The sequence below is a fragment of the Ursus arctos genome, unplaced genomic scaffold (genome assembly GCF_023065955.2).
Source record: "Ursus arctos isolate Adak ecotype North America unplaced genomic scaffold, UrsArc2.0 scaffold_10, whole genome shotgun sequence".
Lineage (NCBI taxonomy): Eukaryota > Metazoa > Chordata > Mammalia > Carnivora > Ursidae > Ursus > Ursus arctos.
In genome coordinates this window covers 76,593,876-76,619,101 of record NW_026622764.1, presented here as the reverse complement: position 1 = coordinate 76,619,101, position 25,226 = coordinate 76,593,876, and the positions used below count along the sequence as shown (strand labels likewise).

The window sequence follows — 25,226 nt, the reverse complement described above, 5'->3', positions numbered from 1 at the left end:
GGAGTGCCCATCCGCATCCCCCCTCGCAGGGGACACGGAGACTCTACCCAAACAGGACTGCCTGAGTATTGGCGCGGCAGGCCCCTTCCCCAGAAGGCAGGCTGAAAAATCAAGAAGCCCACAACCCGAGGCGCCTGGGTGGCGCAGTCATTGAGCGCCTGCCTTCGGCTTAGGGCGTGATCCCGGCGTTCCGGAAAGGAGTCCCTCATCGGGCTCCTCCGCTGGGAGCCTGCTTCTTCCTCTCCCACTCCCCTGCTTCTGTTCCCTCTCTCGCTGGTTGGCTGTCACATAAATAAATAAATAAAATCTTTAAAGAAGAAGCCCACATCCCTAAGATCCCTATAAAACAAGGGGCACGGCCTGGGACCCAGTCAATAATTTGGGCTCTGGAAACCCCGCAAACTCTCTTCATCAGAATGACAAGAAGGAGAAGCCCCCCCCAGCAAAGAAAAGACAGTTAGTCTGTGGCCTCTGCCACAGAAATAATGGATATGGATGTAACCAAAGTATCAGAAATGGAATTCAGAGTAACGATGGTCAAAATGATGAGTAGAATTGAAAAAAGTATAAACGAAAAGGTTACTGAGAATATAGAATCCCTAAGGACAGAAATGAGAGCGAATCTGACAGAAATTAAAAATTCTATGAGCCAAATGCAGGCAAAACTAGAGGCTCTGACAGCCAGGGTCGCAGAAGCAGAGGAAAGGGTTAGTGAATTGGAGGATGGGTTAATAGAGGAAAAAATGAAAATAGAAGATGGTCTTAAAAAAATCCATGCCCACGAATGTAGGTTACGGGAGATTACTGACTCAATGAAACGATCCAATGTTAGAATCATCGGCATCCCCGAGGGGGTGGAGAAAAACAGAGGTCTAGAAGAGATATTTGAACAAATTGTAGCTGAAAACTTCCCTAATCTAGCAAGGGAAACAAACATTCGTGTCCAAGAGGCAGAGAGGACCCCTCCCAAGCTCAACCACGACAAACCTACGCCACGTCACGTCATAGTGCATTTCGCAAATATTAGATGCAAGGATACAGTACTGAAAGCGGCCAGGGCAAAGAAATTTCTCACGTACCAAGGCAAAAGCATCAGAATTACGTCAGACCTGTCTACACAGACCTGGAATGAGAGAAAGGGTTGGGGGAGCATATTTAAAGCTCTTTCAGAGAAAAACATGCAGCCAAGGATCCTTTATCCAGCAAGGCTGTCATTCAGAATTGATGGAGAAATAAAGACATTTCAGAATCACCAGTCACTAACCAATTTTGTAACTACGAAACCAGCCCTACAGGAGATATTACGGGGGGTTCTATAAAAGTAAAAAGGCCCCAAGAGTGATACAGAACAGAAAGTCACAGCCAATACAAAAAAAGACTTTACTGGCAACATGGCAACATTAAAATCATATCTATCAGTAATCAGTCTTAATGTAAATGGTTTGAACCATCCCATAAACGCCACAGGGTTGCAGACTGGATAAAAAGAAATGACCCATCCATTTGCTGTCTACAAGAGACTCATTTCGAACCCAAAGATGCATTCAGACTGAGAGTAAGGGGATGGAGTACCATCTTTCACGCAAATGGTCCTCAAAAGAAAGCTGGGGTAGCAATTCTCATATCAGATAAATTGGATTTTAAACTACAGACTATAGTTAGAGACGCAGAAGGGCACTATATTATTCTTAAGGAAAGTATTCAACAAGTGGATATGACAATTATAAATATATATGCCCCCAACAGGGGAGCAGCAAGATACACAAGCCAACTCTTATCCAGAATAAAGAGACATATAAATGAAAATACATTAATAGTAGGGGACCTCAACACTCCACTATCAGAAATAGACAGAACACCCTGGCAAAAACTAAGCAAAGAATCAAAGGCTTTGAATGCCATACTCGACGAGTTGGACCTCATAGATATATATAGAACACTACACCCCAGAACCAAAGAATACTCATTCTATTCTAATGCCCATGGAACATTCTCAAGAATAGACCATGTTCTGGGACACAAAACAAGTCTCAACCGATACCAAAAGATTGAAATTATCCCCTGCATATTCTCAGACCACAACGCTCTGAAATTGGAACTCAACCACAAGGAAAAATTTGGAAGAAACTCAAACACTTGGAGACTAAGAGCCATACTGCTCAGGAATGACTCGATAAACCAGGAAATCAAAAATCAAATTAAACTATTTATGGAGACCAATGAGAATGAAAATACAACAGTCCAAAACCTATGGGATACTGCAAAGGCAGTCCTAAGGGGGAAATACATAGCCATCCAAGCCTCACTCAAAAGAATAGAAAAATCTAAAATGCAGTTTTTATATTCTCACCTCAAGAAGCTGGAACAGCAACAGAGGGACAGGCCTAATCCACGCACGAGGAAGCAGTTGACCAAAATTAGAGCTGAAATCAATCAAGCAGAAACCAGAAGTACAGTAGAGCAGATCAACAGGACTAGAAGCTGGTTCTTGGAGAGAATCAATAAAATTGACAGACCACTGGCAAGACTTATCCAAAAGAAAAGAGAAAGGACCCAGATTATTAAAATTATGAATGAAAAAGGAGAGGTCACAACGAGCACCACTGAAATTGGAAGGATTATTAGAAATTTTTATCAACAGCTATATGCCAATAAACTAAGCAATCTGGAAGAGATGGAATCCTTCCTGGAAACCTATAAACTACCAAGATTGAAACCGGAAGAAATTGATTCCTTAAACAGGCCAATTAATTATGAAGAAATTGAGTCAGTGATAAACAACCTTTCAAATAACAAAACTCCAGGCCCGGACGGTTTTCCTGGGGAATTCTACCAAACATTCAAAGAAGAAATAATACCTATTCTCCTAAAGCTATTTCAAAAAATAGAAACAGAAGGAAAGCTACCAAACTCATTCTATGAGGCCAATATTACCTTGATCCCCAAACCAGGCAAAGACCCCCTCAAAAAGGAGAATTACAGACCGATTTCCCTAATGAATATGGATGCCAAAATCCTCAACAAGATACTTGCTAATAGAATCCAACAGTACATTAAAAGGATTATCCATCACGATCAAGTGGGATTCATACCTGGGATGCAAGCGTGGTTCAATATTCGCAAATCAATCAGCGTGATACATCATATCAACAAGAAAAGACTCAGGAACCATATGATCCTCTCAATCGATGCCGAAAAAGCATTTGACAAAATGCAGCATCCTTTCCTGATTAAAACCCTTCAGAGTGTAGGAATAGAAGGTACATTTCTCAATCTCATAAAAGCCATCTATGAAAAGCCTACTGCAAATATTATTCTCAATGGAGAAAAGCTGGAAGCCTTTCCCTTAAGATCAGGAACTCGACAAGGATGCCCACTCTCGCCACTATTATTCAACATAGTACTAGAAGTCCTTGCAACAGCAATCAGACGATAAAAAGGGATCAAAGGTATTCAAATCGGCAAAGAAGAAGTCAAAATGTCTCTCTTTGCAGATGACATGATACTCTATATGGAAAACCCAAAAGAAGCCACTCCCAAACTATTAGAAGTTATAGAGCAATTCAGTAACGTGGCAGGATACAAAATCAATGCTCAGAAATCAGTTGCATTTCTATCCACGAATAACGAGACCGAAGAAAGAGAAATTAGGGAATCCATCCCATTTACAATAGCACCAAAAACCATACGTTACCTTGGAATTAACTTAACCAGAGACGTAAAGGACCTATATTCTAGAAACTATAAATCACTCTTGAAAGACATTGAGGAAGACATAAAAAGATGGAAAGATATTCCATGCTCATGGATTGGAAGAATTAACATAGTTAAAATGTCCATGCTACCCAGAGCAATCTACACTTTCAATGCTATCCCGATCAAAATACCAAGGACATTTTTCAAAGAACTGGAACAAACAGTCCTTAAATTTGTATGGAACCAGAAAAGGCCCCGAATCTCCAAGGAACTGTTGAAAAGGAAAAACAAAGCTGGGGGCATCACAATGCCGGATTTGGAGCTGTACTACAAAGCTGTGATCACAAAGACAGCATGGTACTGGCACAAAAACAGACACATAGACCAATGGAACAGAATAGAGAGCCCAGAAATGGACCCTCGGCTCTTTGGGCAACCAATATTTGATAAAGCAGGAAAAAACATCCGGTGGGAAAAAGACAGTCTCTTCAATAAATGGTGCTGGGAAAATTGGACAGCTACATGCAAAAGAATGAAACTTGACCACTCTCTCACACCATACACAAAAATAAACTCCAAATGGATGAAAGACCTCAATGTGAGACAGGAATCCATCAAAATTCTAGAGGAGAACATAGGCAGCAACCTCTACGACATCGGCCAAAGCAACCTTTTTCATGACACATCCCCAAAGGCAAGAGAAACAAAAGATAAAATGAATTTATGGGACTTCATCAAGATTAAAAGTTTCTGCACAGCTAAGGAAACAGTCAGAAAAACTAAGAGGCAGCCCACGGAATGGGAGAATATATTTGCAAATGACACTACAGATAAAGGACTGGTATCCAAGATCTACAAAGAACTTCTCAAACTCAATACACGAGAAACAAATAAACAAATCAAAAAATGGGCAGAAGATATGAACAGACACTTTTCCAATGAAGACATACAAATGGCTAACAGACACATGAAAAAATGTTCAAAATCATTAGCCATCAAGGAAATTCAAATCAAAACCACACTGAGATACCACCTTACGCCAGTTAGAATGGCAAAAATAGACAAGGCAAGAAACAACAATTGTTGGAGAGGATGTGGAGAAAGGGGATCCCTCCTACATTGTTGGTGGGAATGCAAGTTGGTACAGCCACTCTGGAAAACAGTGTGGAGGTCCCTTAAAAAGTTAAAAATTGAGCTACCCTATGATCCAGCCATTGCACTACTGGGTATTTACCCCAAAGATACAGACGTAGTGAAGAGAAGGGCCATATGCACCCCAATGTTCATAGCAGCAATGTCCACAATAGCTAAATCGTGGAAGGAGCCGAGATGCCCTTCAACAGATGACTGGATTAAGAAGTTGTGGTCCATATATACAATGGAATATTACTCAGCTATCAGAAAGAACGAGTTCTCAACATTTGCTACAACATGGACAGCACTGGAGGAGATAATGCTAAGTGAAATAAGTCAAGCAGAGAAAGACAACTATCATATGATTTCTCTCATCTATGGAACATAAGAACTAGGATGATCAGTAGGGGAAGAAAGGGATAAAGAAAGGGGGGGTAATCAGAAGGGGGAATGAAACATGAGAGACTATGGACTATGAGAAACAAACTGAGGACTTCAGAGGGGAGGGGGGTGGGGGAATGGGATAGACCGGTGATGGGTAGTAAGGAGGGCACGTATTGCATGGTGCACTGGGTGTTATACACAACTAATGAATCATCAAGCCTTACATCGGAAACCGGGGATGTACTGTATGGTGACTAACATAATATAAAAAATAAATAAATAAATAAATAAATAAATAAATAAATAAATAAATAAATAAATAAATAAATAAAATAATAATAAAATCTAGAAAGAACTGACTTAAATGGTAGAAAATAGATATCTAAAACACCATCGAGGGAAATATAGTAAAAAGAGCTACCAGAAAATGCTCCCCTAAGATAAGAAGGAAGAGTGAACGTTTACTAGTCCTAGAGGGTCCCCAGATTGTGCACCAGCAGCAACACCCAACCTCCCTGAACACAGTTCGCGTTCTGCAAACTACCGCAGTGAGGAGAGCGCCACAGGATCCAAAGATCATTTAATTTTCATTTCATTTCATGTTTTGGATCCATCTTCTGAAAATTTTTGGAGTTACATAACTCTGTAAATATACTAAAAACCATTTACTGTATACTTTAGAAGGGTCAAATGTATGCTATATATATCTCAATAAAGCTGTTGTATTTGTTTCTTATTGCTTTTATAACAAATTACCACAAACTTAGTGGCTTAAACAATACAAATGTATTATCTTACAGTTCCAGGGGTCAGAAATTTCAAGTAGACTAAGATCAAAGTATCAGCAAGGCTGCGTTCCTTCTGGAGGCCCTAGAGCCGAATCTGCCCCTGCCTCTTCTAACTCCTAGAGCTCCCTCCTCACCCCTTTCCTTGGCTTCACGATCCTCTTCCATTTCATAGCCTACAATCTCATCACTCCAACCTCTGCTGTCATCACAGCTCCTTCTTTGGCTTTCCTCACTCTCTCTCCCTGATAAGGACCCTTGTGATTACATTAAGCCCATCTGGATAATCTCCCATATTCATATTCTCAACTTAATCACATCTGATCTCTATTGCCATGTAAGGCAACATATTCCCAGGTTCCGAGGATTAGGACATGGACATCTTTGGGGAAATCATTGTTCTGCCTACTACACTTACTCAAAAAAAAAAAAAAAAGTTTTAGAATAGAATATGTGATGTATGCAGAATTCCTGTAAAATTACTGTCCAAAATTGTGCTTACAGAACAGAGACGACTTATCTATTAAAGCTGCCTCAAATCAGATAATTAGGTTATGTTTGGCTCTTTGTACTTTGCCAATAATTTTCCACCATATTCTTTTTTTTTAATGATTTTTTATTATATTATGTTAGTCACCATACAGTACATCCCCGGTTTCCGATGTAAAGCTCGATGATTCATTAGTTGCGTATAACACCCAGTGCACCATGCAATACATGCCCTCCTCACCACGCACCACCGGTCTATCCCACTCCCCCACCCCCCCCTCCTCTCTGAGGCCCTCAGTCTGTTTCTCATAGTTCACAGTCTCTCATGTTTCATTCCCCCCTCCGACCACCCCCCCTTCATCCCCTTCCTCCCCCACTGATCATCCTAGTTCTTATGTTCCATAGATGAGAGAAATCATATGATAGTTGTCTTTCTCTGCTTGACTTATTTCACTTAGCATTATCTCCTCCAGTGCCGTCCATGTTGCAGCAAATGTTGAGAATTCGTTCTTTCTGATAGCTGAGTAATATTCCATTGTATATATGGACCACAACTTCTTAATCCAGTCATCTGTTGAAGGGCATCTCGGCTCCTTCCACGATTTAGCTATTGTGGACATTGCTGCTATGAACATTGGGGTGCATATGGCCCTTCTCTTCACTACGTCTGTATCTTTGGGGTAAACACCCAGTAGTGCAATGGTTGGATCATAGGGTAACTCAATTTTTAACTTTTCAAGGGACCTCCACACTGTTTTCCAGAGTGGCTGTACCAACTTGCATTCCCACCAACAATGTAGGAGGGATCCCCTTTCTCCACATCCTCTCCAACAATTGTTGTTTCTTGCCTTGTCTATTTTTGCCATTCTAACTGGCGTAAGGTGGTATCTCAGTTCCACCATATTCTGAATTCCACTAGCTGTTGAAAAGTTTGTTGTCCATTTGTCGTTCTTTTACAGGTAGTCTGTCTTTTCTCTCTCTGACTGCTTTTAAGACTTTTCTTATGTCCCTTGGTGTTTTGTAGCATCCCTGTGATGTATGTAGATATAGATATCGTTTTTATTTCTCCTGCTTAGGACAGAACAAAGGTTCTTCCAGAATATGAAGATCCATGTCTTCAACTGAAATGAAGTCTCATTCATTATATCTTCATAAATTGTTCTTCCTTATTTTCTCTAAATCTTTCAGACCTCTAATGAGATATATATTAGGCATCCTCTCTGTATCATCCATATTTCTTAAGTACTTTTTCGCATTTTCCATCTCTTTATCTCCTGAATTCCATGCTAATAATACCTTCAGATCCGACTTCCAGTTTACTATGCTCATAAAACCTTGTCTCTCACGTGTTTGGGGATTTTTAGTTGTGAGCAGATGTTCACTGAACTCTCTCTGTGGGAATTCCTTGAGCCTTTGGTTTAAGGTACGTTATTCTGGAGACAATACATATCTTCCTTCTGACAGGCACTGCAGCATAACTAACCAAGGGACCAATGTGAATTCTTGGATTAGTTTTTAAGACCACACATGTAATAGGAATTTGGGTTCAAAAACTTAGAGAGCTGGTTTGTGGTTAAAAATTCTCAGAGAAACTCTTTCTCCCCTCCACCCAGAACCAAGGCCAAGACAGACAAGCCCCCATATACAGACTAGTTATTTTTTCCTACAACTCCTTTCACCGGCAATGTCACCCTCTGAATACTAGCATCATTTGGGGGTCTCCAACTTGATCCCCCATCTTGCTGTTAAAACCAAAGGAAGATTGGCAAATATCTTAGAGCAGCTGTGACTTTCACGTATCTCTTGGGATCTGTGCTCCCAAATTTGGCCTCTCAGAATTTCCATTACTTTCTTGCCACCTCAGCTATGCATTATAAACTATACATTTACTCAATACTTTTCAGTACTTTGAAGTAGAAAGTTCTCTCAGGATACTTATTTTGCCATATTGCCAGAAACTAAACTCTAAACTGTTTCTTTAAAATCTAATATTCTTAGATATTATATGTATTTTATATTTCATGAGAAAAGAGAAATACTGACTGTATCCATTTCAGTAATAAGTTATTCAATGTGAATATGATCTCTACTATGCACATGAATTTATAACACACAATTGCTAATTGATTACATCACGGTTCTTGTTCATATGTGTAGCAAAGAAAAACAATACTGGTTTTTAGAGTTACCACTCGTCTGTTTTCCAGGTTTGCCCACTTGAAAAAATACATATATATATTATTTATATATATTATTGTGTTATATAAATATTACATATATTTACATATATAAATAATACCTAAATCGACCTGAAGCCAATAAACTTAGCCTTAAAAACAACAATATATTTCTGAAATGCATCAAAACACAAAGAATGCTTCTTTTTTTATTTAATCTAGTTTATTCACTCTGATGCTTCAGAAATTGAGGCCCAAACTGGTTACAGACTCACTCAAGGACATAAAGTGTTAGACACGTGTGGGATGGAAATCAGTCTTCTGACTCCTTCCCTCAAACACATTGAATAGAAACCACTTCCTCCCTTCACTCTTCCTACCAAACCATGATGGCTCTCTCATTAAAAAAAAAAAAAAAAAAAAAAATCCTGTCTGGTGTGGGACTTATTTATAGGACTAATTGGCACAATTTATTGGCTTATAATCTGAAGATTCAAGGTACCCAATCTACTGGAGAAAATAGAGAGAAGTTTGCATCCACTCCCTCCCTCATGAATGCTGCTAACACCAGAGTCCCAGCCTGTTGAGTTTGAACGTAGACTCCAGGGTTCTTGTGTTCCATCTGGGGATCCCTGGTGTACCTAACAAACCTACCAACTCCTTCCAGGATTTCATTACCAACAGAGTTCAGCCCCCTGGGAGCCTGTGCCATGTGGTACACAGCCCATCAGTTAGCTCATCCTTCATGGGCAGTTTGAAATGAACACCCTCATGGGCATGTACTGTATGGTGACTAATATAACAAAATAAAAATTATTAAAAAAAAAAGAAATGAAGACCCTCAAAGTGGGTTGGTCAAGGGTAGGTGGAACCATAGATATACACCCAGTGGTAGAGTCACCATATGGTGGGCTTTAGAAAAGGCAGGACCTCAGACAAGGACCTGCTATGAAACCGTCCTCCCCAGAACTGCTAAAAGTTACCAGAGCTGTTGTCTGACTATCAGAAGCTCAGATGTCACTTGGACAATGTCCCGTTTCTGCAATAGTGATGTAGCTGCAGAGATAGCTTCCAGTGTCCCTTGCTTCCTTGAAGAGCCTCACAATAAATCCCCACTGACAGATGTAATCTGGGTACCTCTATCCTTATAACCTGAAAGGGCCTAGCATCTACTTAGTTCAGAAATTAGATGGAACTATTGGCTGAAGGAAATTACAACATATCTAAACTTCTCGATTTTAAACTATATGATTTATATAAACTAGACCTGTAGCAATGGCTAAGCCTAGGGACCAATAACACTGGTAAACATTAACTACTTTGCCCATAAATATAACCAGAACAAAAATGTTTATATCTCTGAAAAAGTGTTTATAGCTACCAAACAAACAAAAAATCATTTCTGTTCAATTAAATATATTTGCTGTTATAGAAGAACAAGTGAGAAATATAACATGGTACCCCTGTACCTTTTCTGGAAAGACTTTGTTTTCATAACTTATTTTTAAAAGCAAAAAAAAAGTAGAAAGAATAAAAAACATCCCCATATTTCTACTGAGAACTAACAATCACCAATCTTGACATGTGTGCTTCTTGTCATTTTTTAAATAAGCAAAACATTAAAGTTCTTTTAGCCACCAACCTCACACAACTATTTTCTACTGAATTCAGATAGGGTTTTTAAATGCCAAAGCCTGAAAACATAATGATTACCCACTTCATCCTTCAGAGAATTATGTTTGAGTAGCTAATGTGCTCAAAAGCACCTGTTTAAAACTTCAGTAAGTCAAAGCAAACTTTTAGCCTTTCTTCCCCATGTAGTGAGTCAGATTAGATCATATAGATGGGATGACAAAGGAGGGTCTTGTTTCTTTGATGAGCTGTTGTTCTATTGACTTCCCAGGGATTGTCCCTATGGAGAAAGAAAGGAAAAAGAGACAGAAGATAGTAGCCAGAATAACCACACCAATGGCCTCATGAAGATTAGAATCACGGTAAAGAATCTATATAAGCAATTTGGCTTCAAGGCCCTTTATGCCCCTGGAAAAGAGAGGGGCATGAGGGGAGAGACCTGGTCACACACTAACCCACGGGACCACTGCATGGCTGCAAACTCCAGAACCCTGCTCTGCAGGGATCCCAAGAGAAAACCAGATGAACCATTTTGAGGAGCTTTCAGACATACTCAGACAACCCCTCATGTTCTCTTCAAGTGCAATAACTATGCCCGTAAATCAAAACCAGCCATTTGGCAATGTTTTATCCCAGTTAGACTCAGTGCCAATATTTTTCATTGAGTATTTTGGAAGAATTTAACACATAAACACCTGGAAAAGTAAGGGCTCACAGTGGCATTTTTAGCAGCCTCAGACATGCCAGAATGTTACAGCCTACACTATTTTTTTTCTTTTTTTTTAACAATATTTATTTTGTTATATTAGTCACCATACAGTACATCTCCAGTTCTTGATGCAATGTTCCATGATTCATTACTTGCATATAACACCCAGTGCACCACGCAATATGTGCCCTCCTTAATACCCATCACTGGCCTATCCCAATCCCCCACCCCCCTCCCCTCTGAAGCCCTCAGTTTGTTTCCCAGAGTCCGTAGTCTCTCGTGGTTCATTCCCCCTTCTGTTTACCCCCCCCTTCATTCTTCCCTTCCTTCTCCTACCGATCTTCCTGCTATTTCTTATGTTCCATAAATGAGTGGAACCATATGATAATTGTCTTTCTCTGCTTGACTTATTTCACTTAGCATAATCTCCTCCAGTCCCGTCCATGTTGCTGCAAATGTTGTGTAATCGTTCTTTCTGATGGCTGAGAATGCACTTTGCTCAAAGCATGTTAGTAAGTGGCTGCAGCATACCGGTTCTACCCCTAGAGGTCAGCCTAGCACTAGAAGTCAAAATATTTCCATCCTAACTTCAGTGGATTTATAAATTTTTATTTAAAATTGGAGAAAAGGAAATGTTAACAATTATCACTGCATGGCAAAATATGGGTGGTTTTAATTTTTTCATATTTCTATTTTGAAGTTTTATTCGAAAGGAGCATTTATTACTTTAAAAAGATAAAGACAATGGAGAAACTGGAACCCTTATATACTATCATTGAGATTGTAACACATGGAGCTTCTATGGAAAACAGTACGGTGGTTCCTCAAAAAACTAAAAATGGAATTACCACATGACCCAGCAATCCCACTTCTGGATATACATTCAGAAGGAATGAAAGCGGGGACTTAAAGAGTTATTTGTACATCCATGTTCACAGCAGCATTATTCACAGTAGCCAAAAGACAGAAGCAACTCAAATGTCCAGCAATGGATGAAGGGATAAACAAAATGTGGTCTATACATACAATGGAAAATTATTTAGCCTTTAAAAAGAAGGAAATCCTGGGGCACCTGGGTGGCTCAGTTCGTTGGGCATCTGCCTTTGGCTTGGGTCATGATCCCGGGACCCTGGGATGGAGTTCTGAATGGGGCTCCCTGCTCAGCAGGGGAGCCTGCTTCTCCCTTTCCTTCCGCCTGCCACTCCCCTGCTTGTGCTCTCTGTGTCAAATAAATAAATTAAATATTTTTAAAAATAAAATAAAAATAAAAAATAAAATAAAATAAAAATAAAAAATATTTTTAAAAATAAAATATTTTAAATATTTATACATATTTATATATAAATTATATATAAATAAATATTTTAAAAATAAAAAAATAAATAAAAAGGAAATCCTTTTACATGCTATAGTATGTATCTTAAGGACATAATGCTAAGTGAAATAAACCAGTCACGAAAACACAAATATTATACGAGTCCACTTATATGAGGTATCTAAAGTATCCAAATTCACAGAAAAAGAAAGTATAATAGTGGTTGCAGGGGCTGGGGGGAGGGAAAATGGGAAGTCGTTGTTTAATGGGTACAGGGTTTCAATCTGAGAAGATGAAAAATTCTGGAGATCTGTTGCACAACCACGTGAACGTACTTAACACTCCTGAACTACAGTTTAGTGTACTTAACACTCCTTAAACTACAGTTTAAACCAATTAAAATGGTTTTTAAAAAGGTAAACTTTTTGTTACTTTTTTTTACCATAATTAAAGACAAAAACAATATATTTCTTTTTAAGGAGTGGTCATTTAAATTTTGTTTGAATTTGATTCTTCTAGGAGGTAAAGAAGGGTAGAATTCATGCAAGAACAAAACTCCATATGAACTAGAATTCAGAAATAAATTAAGGGACTAAACCACTTGTAGATTTTGTAGAATGAGTTAGAAAATCATTTTACCTAGTGTCATTTCAGTTGAGTAATGTAATAACCTAGTCCTTGGACTTCTAATTATACGTGTTAGATAAAACACATACATTTATCTCTGTTCCCTCCAAAACCTCAATAAAACCAAACTAAAGGAATCTTTCAAATATATATATATATATATATATGCATGTATACACACACACACACACACACACACACGCACGCACGCACGCACCCCTCCAGGCACTTTCCTTTGATCAGCAACAACAATGCTAGATGGAGACTGGCAGATTCTTTTCTGGACAAACTGAAGAGACAAAGAAAGGAGACATGCAGACATAGATACTCAGAGGTAGCACTGCTGTTTCCAGTCCCTTACCCTGGCTCTGCTACCCTGGAGTCCCCGTGCTGGACTTTCTGAGTGCCCCCAGCCACCACTCTAACTACACACAGGCAGATTAATCATTGAAGCTCCAAAAAAATCCTGAATTCAGTTACTGCAATATGAAAGTGGGAAACAGATGTGTGACAGTGCAGCCCATCTCCCGCAGTGGGATAGTAGGTGGACCCTAAAAATCATTCCTAATGTTTTTGAAGTGGGAATAAAAGGATAGAGTACAAAGGTTTTTATTAAAGAGTAGCCCCAGACTTCTTTTGCTTGACAGCAGTGTTTTCAAAGTTCTGAATGCCTTCCATCAAAGGCTAGGTCCAGTTTGCCGAGGGCTCCACCTCTTCCTACAACATTCTCTCCCCCACAGGTTACCAGCCCAGCCCCCTTGCTCACCTGAATCTGAAAACCTCTCAGTGAACTATGTAAGTTTAAATGTACTGTAGAAAGAGAAGAACTCTCTCCATTTGCCCCACAGGATTGCTGGGGATCTGATTGCCCCACTGGTCCCCCCCATCACTGCCCCTGCTTCTCTCCTCCGCACCTGGGCACTCTGAAATTCTCTTCCCTCAGGCTGGTGGTGACATTGGGACTTGGTGGGGTGGAGAGATACTCAGGGGAGCAGAGGGCCTGCATAAGCCTCAAGTCTGTCGATTTCACTAAAGTTTACACATGAATATCAAGCCTTGGCCCAGTTAATACATTTGTTTGTCATTGTTGGAAACCTCAGAGAGACACAGACCAGACAAAGCAGAATTCATACCATTCTTGAGTCCACACCCTATACCACATAAGCCTCACAGCCCTACTTTCAGTGTTAATATGTGCGTGTCCACATGCACAGAAGCATGCTGGATCATGATATAAGCATGTATCCTCAAAATGTTCAACAATAGTCACTCTCATTCCCACCATTCAGAGATAGCCAAAGTATTCTGATTTCTCCCCAATTTTCTGAATGTACAATGAACATATATAACTCTTACGAATGAGATAAAGCTACACTATTTCTGTTTGGGAAGAAAAATAAATAAGTGAAATGAAGCAATCATTTGAACTGCCCTAATGACAGCCAAGTGACAGCATGATCTGTGAACACATAGATAAGTCAGGTTGAATGACCCGGCTGAACCCACAGCCCATTGGTGTGAACTTTTGGCATCAGGACCTCAGATACCTTCTCAACTTTCCCATGCAGTTTAGTCAACTCACTCCCTGAACTCCACTTCTAAGGGAGCTTCAATTAAACCACCAAAGACAGGCTCCTGCTCATGAATAGGGTATATGTCTCTCCATTTACTGAAGTTTTATTTCCTGTCATTCAATAAAATTTTAAAAATTTCTCCATGAATATGTTATACATTCTTTTTCTATTTATACCTAGATTGCTTACATTTTTTGGTAACTGCAGAAATTTTTTACTGTCTTCTAACCACGTGTTGCCAATGTATAGAAATATATATATTTCTTTCTACCTGACATACGTTTTCCCAAGCCCTGGAGTTTTACTGACACAATCTATGTTCAAATTTCACCTGATAATAAAGCAACTGCTATCAGTTTGGCTAGGCCTGCTCAACTTCTCCTGAAATGTCATGGCATGTTAATTATTACTCATACACTCCTGATCTATTTCCCTGGGTGGAGGTTGGGGAACAGTAAATATTTTAAGCTTTGTGGATCATTTGGTCTCTGTTGCAACTACTTATTGTAGAGTGAAAACAGACGTAGATAATACATAAACAAATGGGCATGCTGTGTCCCGGTAAAAGTTCATGTATGGTATGTTCCCTTAAGCCAGACTGGGACCGATAGTTCCGCATCATTTCCTACAGAAGTGGAATTCTCCAAGTAGAGGACAGCTGTAGAAAGACAAAACCAGGAACCCTCAGAACCTAGTAAAGGACAGCAATCTAACCACAGGAAACTGACCAGACCGTGGTATATTGGTAATCTACCAATCTATTGTCACAATCCTCGGAATTGGTAATTTTGGCTGCGCTCAGCTGGGCTCATGCATGAGGCTGCAGTCATACGGCACGTTAGCTAGACAGAAGCTGTTGGTCAAGGACGGCTTCACTCATCGATCTAGCAGCTGGTGCTGGTGCTGGTGTTGGCTAGTGCTGGCTGACAGCTGGGCCACATGTCTCTGGGTGGCCAACTGAACTGACTGACAGGATGAAGGATGGCAGGAAGGGTTTCCATCAGCAAGTGAGGGTAAGTTCTCAATGTACAGGTGCTTTCCAGGTCTCTGCTTGAATCACATCTGCTATCTGTCCCATTGGCCAGCGCAAGTCCATGGCCAACCCCAGAGTCAGGCAGTGGGAGAAGCAAAATCATAGTACAAAGAGGTGTGCAGACAGGGATGGAAGCAATTTGTGGCCATTTTGTGATATATTACACTCAGCTATTCTAGCCAAAAATATATGGAAAACTAATCAATGCCCCTTTCAAACCAGATCAATCCAAGAGGAATCCAGATCAAAAACTGAATTCAAGATATTTAAGCAAGTGCAGAGGTCTGGGTAGCAAGTTAAAAACACGCCCCAGAAGCCCAGTTAGAAATGCCTGAGTTCAGGGACAAGGAGTTCAGTCACTCAGGAGACAGGAGTACAGGGCAGCTACCTGGTTTCAGGGATCACTTCTGGTGGTTTATTAAATCCTAATCTATTTGGAAAGCTGATTTCATTTGGGGGGATTAGCATACCAGAATGACCATCTACAGGTGGTAAAGAGATGGCAACGGAGAAATTGAAGAGTAAGTTTACCAAAATACAGTGATTTCAGATTGGGACTCATGCAAAACAAGGCAGTTTGTTCTCTACCTTAAAATGGAGGTGGTCACTGAGATATCAGTATGGCCCACGCCAGGTGGCCCTGGTCCACTGATGGCTAGAATGCCCTGTCACTATGTGGAAACGATGCTGGATCCAAAGCCTACAAAGTCATGTCCTGATCCAGGAGTCCATATTATACCTTTTACTTGATTTTTGTTTACCTTGCTAAAATACATTCATAGTCTCAAATTCTTACTTGAGACCTAACATATGCCAGGTATTGGGCATACAGTGGAAAAGAAAAACCAAGTAGTGAAGTATCCGCTAATAAGGTTTTCCAAGGTCAAGCTACCCTTCTGTTTTGAGATTTAAATATGTTAAGTTTTAAGTTTCTCATTTTACTGCTCTGTTAGAAAAAGATTAGTCTTGGATGACATCTTTTTAATTTTGTTTTGATTCCCCATGATCTCTTGGCATGGTATGAGTTGTGATAATTTCTCTAATCTTCTAATGTTGTAACATTATTTAAAATCAACTTCACCCAGTTTAAGTTCATTTTTACAATTTCAGAAACAAGATGTACTATTTCTACTCATTTAAGATTAGTGTTTAATAGGTCTAACATTAATAGAATTTTCATGCAGAAGTAGTACTATTTCAACCACGTATTTTCACAGTATTTCACATATTTTCCACACATTTCTCTATAAAATGTTCAGAAGGATCTGAATTTGGGAAGTGAGCCAAACTGCAAGGGTGGGACAGATGGCCGGGAAAAAGTCTATGAAAAATACGGCAAGAATTACTCTCCGAGACTCCAGACAAGGTTCCCATGACTCAGTTAAACAATTACTGAGCTAGTGCCTATTTCTGGAGACAAGAGATGTGCATACTGCTTCTTTCTGTGGCCATAATGGTTATCACAGAGATCGCATAACATTTCAATAATGAGAGGTACTGAAAGTGTAACACAGTCTCTGAATTCATGGAGCTCACAACCCAATGTGATGAATGAAGACCACAAACCAGTGTCCTAAAAGGCTGTCTGTTGGGCACAGACGATTTTGACCCATCAGTCAATTCAACCCAGTGAAGAAGATACAAGATATACTTCTTGACAAAAAAGGTGAACTTGATTCTCCTTATACCTTATGCCTAATACATGGTCAGGGACTTTGTAGTCTTGGTTCCTGGACATCTAAGGACTGCAGCCAATAACCCAATGTTGTTAACCTGAGCTAACAGTCACTGTTGATTTGCAGGGTGACACAGTGTACTTACTGAGAGAAGGAGCAATAATTCTTTCCTGACTGAAAAAAAATTTGAAACTCAGAACTCTTCTTACTGACCAAGATATTTACAAAAATAAGTTTTGGACTCAATGCTCTTCACTTGGTCTCTGTATACAGGAATGGAACATCTGAAAATCTTGTGATTTAAGAAAGGGAAGCAGGTGGCTTTACTTAAATGACAAGACAAAAATGTAGTCCTCCCTAGGAGGGCAACATGACACGACTCAACCTGATTTTCCTGCTGCTATTTGCTAGCAATAATTCGAGAAGAAAGAGGTAGTCAGTCACAAGATACCCTAAGATCTCTACTTCCTGCCAAAGAAGTATAACCAGTTCTGCATATTTAAGTTAACTCAGCGTGTGTGTAGATGAATTACAAAAATAAAGCTTCTGCTCTTGAGAAAAGATCTGTGTGTACTCTTTTTAAGGCTTCGATACATAAGATTTCAGTAGATTTGCTTTTCTTTGATAAAGCTGCTAATAGCAATAAATTGTTTTGGTTTTTTTGGTACAAAACTCTTACAGACTGACATCTAAAAGTTCAATCTAATCAGGCACCAATTATATTAAGAAGTATTAGCTCTTAATTAAGCAAAGCAGTAGGATAACAGGAAAGCCTTTTATCTGGCCTTAAAAATAAACAAAGATATTTTTTAAAGATTTATTTATTTATTTTAGAGAGAAAGAGGTAGAGAGAACACAAGTGGGGGGGGGGGGGTAGAGGGAGAGAGAGAATCCCAAGCAGACTCCCCACTGAGCGCAAAGCCCGAAGCAGGGCTCAATCTCACAACCTTGAGATCATGACCTGAGTCGAAACCAAGGGTCGGACACTCAACTAACTGAGCCACCCAGGTGCCCCAATAAACAAAAATTTTTTTAATTTAAAAAATTAAAAACCGTACTCACAGTTTTCACATATACTCCCTGATGCCTAAAAGGGCTTTAAAAGTGATACATAAAATGATACACCTAAAAAATAAGGCCTAAAATACAGATAGCCAAAGAACTAGAACAAAGAACTTTTCAATCAGGAATCTTTTGGTTCCAACTAAGTGGAATTCGCTTGACAAAATAAAATATGAAATGGTAAAAGAAGTGGGAAGTCTGGAGAGTAGAGGTCAGCAAACTGTACCTACTGGTCAAAGTTGCTTTACCACCTGTTTCATATGGCCCATGAGGTGAAAATGGCTTTTACATTTTTAAATTATTGGAAAAAAAACAAAAGAATAATAATACCTTGTGACATGTGAAAATTACACAAACTCCAAAGTTCAGTGTGAATTTCATGAGTTTCATTGGAACACAGCTGGGCCAATTTGTTCACATATTGTCTGTGGCTGCTTCAGTCAACAAGGAGTGGCTGCTAGAGAGACCTTATGACCTGAAAAGCCTAAAATATTTCCTAGTTGGCCTTTACAGAGAGTAGGCCAGCCTCTGGTCTGGAGCACAGGTGCAGCTGGCTTCACACCTGACTTGATCAGAGGCTGTGCTCTCCTCTGGCACCAGACCAGTTACTGAGCTGACATCTCTAGGCTCTAAGTCCACCAACCACAAATACTGTCAATGATGTGGGAAAAAAAGGCAGAAGAAAAATTATTAAATTTCCTTACTATCTACAGCCCATTGACAAGTCCTTGAAACAGGCAGAGTGACATTGGTCTAGGGACTCATCTGCTTCAATGTTGATACTTTGCTAAGGGGAAAAGGCAATCTTAGCCCAACCCCCAAGACCCTGTGAGCCTACTTTAACATATAAAAATTCCTTTGGAATCATCCTCCAAGCATATGACCCACCAATATATATCTGAAGGGTCTCATGACTCAGGTTTTATTAGACGGTAATAAATGGTAATAAATGACCTTTTCCCAACAATAGCTAGCCCCCTCAAGGTCCTGGAAATCTTGCTTCCAAAATTCCTTAGACACCTCTGCTATCCTGAACCCCCTCCCAACTTAAAAGTATATAATGGGCCAGTCCTCATGTCCCCAGTGCAGCTCTTTCTGCCCATAGGTCCTGCCCCTAGGCTTTAATAAAATCAACTTTTTGCACCAAAGGTACCTCAAGAATTCTCTCTTGGCCATGGCCATCGGGTTTGAACCCTAATGTTCTTTCCTACATCATCAACAGAAAACCAAATAAAAGTCCAAGCCTCCTGAAAGGTCACTATCGCCACATAAGTATACGAGGCCTAGAATCATTATCAACTACCATTTCCACACTGGAGCTTGCTATGTTCTTATGTAGAAAAACCACTTACTATGGGAATAAAAGATAAATTTAATGAAGTATACATAATTTTCCTTATTTAGGAATACCATAAATTCTGTAAATTTCTTTACAATGGTATCCCCCTTAATGAGTTTTTCATCGATCAGTTCCCATTGCTCCCTACATCATCGCCATTAAACCAAATATTAAGTTCTTGCACTACTGTGTTCCCTATCTTGATGCCCTTTTAAAACACTCTAACTCAATTTGAAGAAATCCTTTTACCTCTCAGTTGGTTCCTTTTTTATGATCATACTCTTCAGAGGTGTATTTTCTTCTGCATTACAATAGTAGAACATAAAGCTTTTGAGCTATTTTTATTAAGCCTTAAAATTTATTTAAAGACTTTTGAAGGGGCGCCTGGGTGGCTCAGTCGTTAAGCGTTTGCCTTCAGCTTAGGGCGTGATCCCAGCGTTCTGGGATCGAGCCCCGCATCAGGCTCCTCCGCTGGGAGCCTGCTTCTTCCTCTCCCACTCCCCCTACTTGTGTTCCCTCTCTCGCTGGCTGTCTCTCTCTCTGTGTCAAATAAATAAATAAAATCTTTAAAAAAAAAAAATAAATAAAGACTTTTTTGAAGACTTCCACTTCCAATAATGTGGTGGGCCAAAATGTCTGAAGGGCCTGTTTACAAACCACAGGATCCCACATTAGAATAATTTTTATGCATGAGGGAGTCATAGCAAGTAGAGCAAGTAAGGAAAAATTTCAAGGTTCTCCCTTTAACCAATAGAAGAAAAAACAGAAAAAGAACTCAAAGAAGATATACAAATAGCAAATAAGCATATGAAAAGATGTTCCACACATTTGTCATCAGGGAAATGCAAATTAAAACAATGAGCTACCACCACATACCTGTCAGAATGGCCCAAATCCAGAACACTAACAACACCAAATGCTGCTGGAACTCTCATTCACTGGTGGTGGGAGTGCAAAATGGTCCAACCACTTTGGAAGACAGTCTGGTCTGTGGTGCTCCGCCCAGATCTCTTTGAATCCCTTTTACCAGCACTGGGTGCCCAACCCCCAACTTTTGAATCTTTGCTGCTAAAGGCTTACACCTGTCCCCACCCTCAGAGTACTACCCCAGGACCCAGAGCAGAGACATGGAAGCACCTGGAGTTCACATCCACCCAAGCCCCTAGGAATGCCCCTAGTTAGTAACTGATGGAGAAATACGGATGTTTGGCTCTCTTGCCTTAAGGGGGTGACAAACTTCACACAGTATTTTAAGCTCTAGGACTCCATGGAATCTTGTTGATCCTGGGGCTTCTCCTGAAATCATACCCTTAGTTGGCCTCTTTGTTTTCCTTTTCCTGTCCCCACCAATTCCTCACTGGTTTCTCCTGGGAGCACTTCTTTTAATAAATCACTGGCCTGGGAATCCTTATCTCAGGATCTTATTCTGAGGAACCTAAGCTAAGACAACCTCACATACTGGAATTATTAGATATATAATACAAAACAATTATGTATTAAGTGCTCAAAGATTTTAAAAATGTAAACACAAATAATGAGCAAAACAATGGGAAGCTATTAAAAATTAACGAGTATATTTGGAAAAGAAGCAGAACTATTAAAGTGAAAATTTAATTACTGAAATAAATTCAATGGTTGGCTTAAATAACAGATTGGACACAGCTAAAACCAGAATTAGTGAACTGGAAGAAAAATCTAAAGAATGTACCCAAAATATATTCTAAGGAGACAGGGAGACAGAAAATATAAGAGAGGTTAAAAGATGTGAAGGCTAGAATGATTTGGTTCAATAGCCATATAACCAGAATCCCAGAAGGAAAAATAGACCCAATAATCTCACCCTTAGGTATGTACACTGTAGATATTCATGCATTTGTGCACCAGGAGACATACACAAGGACACAAATGGTAACACTGTTTACAATAGCCCCCAACTGGAAACAGCTTAATGTTCATCAGAAGGATAAAATGTAAGTAAATAATCTCAAAGTCACACACTAGAAAACCATATAGCAATAAACATGGCTGTACCACAGCTACAAGCAATAACATGGATGAATCTCAAAAAAAAATTTTTTATAAAGCACAAAAATAAGCAAAACTAAACCATATATTATTTAGAGATACATATCAATGATAAAACTTTTTTTTTTTAAGATTTTATTTATTTATTTGACAGAGAGAGAGAGATAGCCAGCGAGAGAGGGAACACAGGCAGGGGAAGTGGAAGAGGAAGAAGCAGGCTCCCAGTGGAGCAGGGAACCCAATGCGGGGCTCGATCCCAGGACCCTGGGATCACGCCCTGAGCCACAGGCAGACGCTTAACAACTGAGCCACCCAGGCACCCCAATGATAAAACTTTTTTAAGGCAAAGTAACCGTATAGTTACTTCTGGTAGGAAGATAGGGGATCAATTTCAAAAGGTGTACACAGGGTATTGACAATATTCTAGATCTCAAGAAGGATAGTAGTTTCATGAATGCTCATTTTATTACATTCTTCATAAACTAGCATAAATGATCTATTCCTTTGTATATGTTAAATATCACATTAAAAGTAATGTTTGCAGAATCTCTATAAAACAAATAGTATAGATGGGTGCTAAAGGTACTCAGACCTACCCTTAACATGTCAGATACACCAGAGCTTGAATCTTGTATCTTACTGTGTCTTGTATCTTACTGAACATTCATAGATCTCAGTTTTCTCATAAAATAATGGCAATAATCTGCCTCATAGGGCTTACGATGAGAATTTATATGGGAAGATTACTAGACTATAAGTTCCATGGTGGGTAGGACTGTATCTCTCCTACTCATTTATGTATCCCTAATGGATAACACATGCCTGCAATATAGTGGGTTTTTATGCTAATTCCTCTTCCTTCTATAAGAGTACAGAACATAGTGTTAGGAGTGTATGTGTTTAGTTTTAGAGTGGTTCTTTTTTTTTTTTTTTTTTTTGGTTTTGGGGGGTTTTTTATTTTTATTTTTAAAGATTTTATTTATTTATTTATTATTTATTTATTTTTAAGATTTTTATTTATTTGTTAGACTTCTTAGGTGAATGTGTCATGAATTAGGACCCTTTTACCTTCCAGCACATTACATTAGTTTGATGCTTCTATCTTTGACCTCCCTCATTCTTCACTTCTTTCTTATGGTTTCTATTTTTCTTCTTACCCCCTGTGCTTACTCGCAAAACTTAGCCCTCTTCATGCTCATCAACTCTGACACCTTTAACTATTACAGTTATCACAGTTCATTTGAGTCCTGCCATCATTAGATCAATAGGTCAAAACAAACCTCAGGACCTCTGTTCCTAAAATGTAATGCCCATGCAGCTCTGGTTACCACATGCTGAGAGCCAGCTCATCTGCCCAGAGGGAACACAGGGAAACCCCGACCTCCAGCCCTGTGTGATACAGGGAGAGAGAAGCTTACTCACTTAGGTTGGAAGCCTCAGTGGTATGTTCAGCTTCTCCACTCCCATCACACATTTTTACAATCCTAATGGTCCTCTCCTCACGATGAGCCCCTTCTTCAGTCTTAATTTTTTATGCCCCACCCACCGTAGACCTGGCCTTTACCAGCTCAAAGGCACTGTAATAGCCATCAAATGGAAGAATAAAATCACAGATATTTATAGCCTTGAGAATATGATAAACAAGACCCACTGAGAGCAGCAGAGATGTTTCAATTCCTCCTAGAAGGTGCCAGCTAACTTACCTGATCTTTTCCAAGGCATTTGTTACCTGCTGTTGCTCAATATCGTAGAGTTTCACCTTGAAGCCTCCACTGGCAAACAACATAGCCCAGCTTTGCCCAATGAGTCCGCTAAAGGGAAAGAAAATTAAGAAAGGCTTCCAGTTAACTTAACGGAAAAGTTTTTCATTCCTAACCCAGAATGAAATTTTAAAAATTATATAGCATCCTATTCTAAAATATCTTAAAATTATACATTTGTATAGCTGTATTTATTTAAAATGTTATCTCTTTCCATATAGGAGCCCCTGAATCCTCAACTCTAGTGTCGGCAGGAACATTCTGCCTGGACCACTGCTGGATGTCAGGTAGTTAACATCAGTTCACTCACTGAAACAAAAACTTACAGTAGGGAGGCGGTAGGGTGTGGTGGAGGTGAAAAGCCCTCTGTGAACCCCCATTTGACCACTGTTTCAGGCAAGTCACTTAATGTGAAGAATAGACTTCCCCGTCCTCCTCAAATTAATAACTGCTGCTACCACCACCAGCTTTTGAGCATATCTTAGGTGCCAGGCAAGAGTCAACACCTTACATGTCTTTCCTCTGTTAATCTTTACAACAACCCCACAAGGTAGGTGCTATTATTACTTCCCATTTTACATATGGGGAAGTTGAGGCATGGAAGGGTTAAAACTATGTAGGCTTACATGCTCGAGCTATGCGATGAACCCAAACAGCCCGACCGTTGGACTCTAACTAGTGGAATCTCCGCACACACTGTGTCAGTGAGCTACCAGAGAAGGAGAAGATAAAAAGGACAGGAAGAACTCACATGAAATTGTTCAAAAGGTTAAGAATGAATGTTAAGGAGCACATCTAGAGCCCAAATCTTGGTTTCTAATATCATTCTCCAATAAAAGGAACCAAGGCTCCTTGGAGAAATGGCTGATTCTAGGACTGAGCCAGGAAATACAAAACTTGAGCCTAGAGTAATTGGGAGTGCCAGAAAGTACACAGTGCTAATAAAAAATAAAAATTAAAAAAAAAAACTGTAAAAGCCTATCTTGACGGAACATGTCAAAGGAACACAAGAGCCAAATGAAAGAACTCTAGGAGCCAAAGCTGGAATAAGTTGAGCAAAAAAGTAAAGTAACACTGGATTATAACCCAAAGTATAAACTAAATATCCATGAGTCCACACTGATATCAATAAATGTTTGAATACATAAATGGGGGAGAAGCCAAATCTCCCTTGCAGAAGAATTGCACAATAATTTATGTAGACACTCCACCCTCATGAAGCTGTAACATAACTCCCCACTCTTGAAGCATGGGCTGTACGGAATGACTTCCTGCCAAAGAGTACAGTAATGGAGAGGGAAAGTGTAGAGTGACTTTACAGTGGAGAAAACTGGCAAACACTACCTCAGGCAAGTGATCAAGGTCAACATCAACAGCAATAAATAATGTTATAGGATGACCCCTCATACGGCATGATGAGAAGCACACTTCACCTCTGTAGTCTTCCTCCCAAAAACCCATCACCCAACTAATAATGAGAAAAACATCACACGAATCCCGACACAGAACAGTTTCCAACCCACATGACCTCTCCTCTTCACTGTCAAGGTGACTGAAAACAAAGACAATCTAAGAAACCCTCAGTTGAAAGAAGCCAAAAGAGAAATGACAAGTAAATGTAATTTGGTATCCTGGATGGGATCCTGAACATTAGGTAAAAACTGAGGAATCTGAATAAAGTATGGATTGCTAAATCCATATATTCACAATAATTTATGTAGACACTCTACCCTCATGAAGCTGTAATCACATAATCACATTAATAATATATTAATATTAGCTCATTAATTGTAATAAATATACCACACT

At 39.5% G+C, this 25,226-nt stretch overlaps 1 protein-coding gene across 1 annotated transcript in view; it reads right to left on the bottom strand.

Annotated features, from left to right (window-relative positions):
* Positions 1–25,226, bottom strand: part of CRYL1 (crystallin lambda 1) — a 151,369-nt gene that overhangs the window by 103,382 nt on the left and 22,761 nt on the right. The window contains exon 2 of the mRNA XM_026492955.4: positions 23,361–23,468. Coding sequence (XP_026348740.1) covers positions 23,361–23,468 — 108 coding nt within the window. The remainder of the gene's footprint in view (positions 1–23,360; positions 23,469–25,226) is intronic.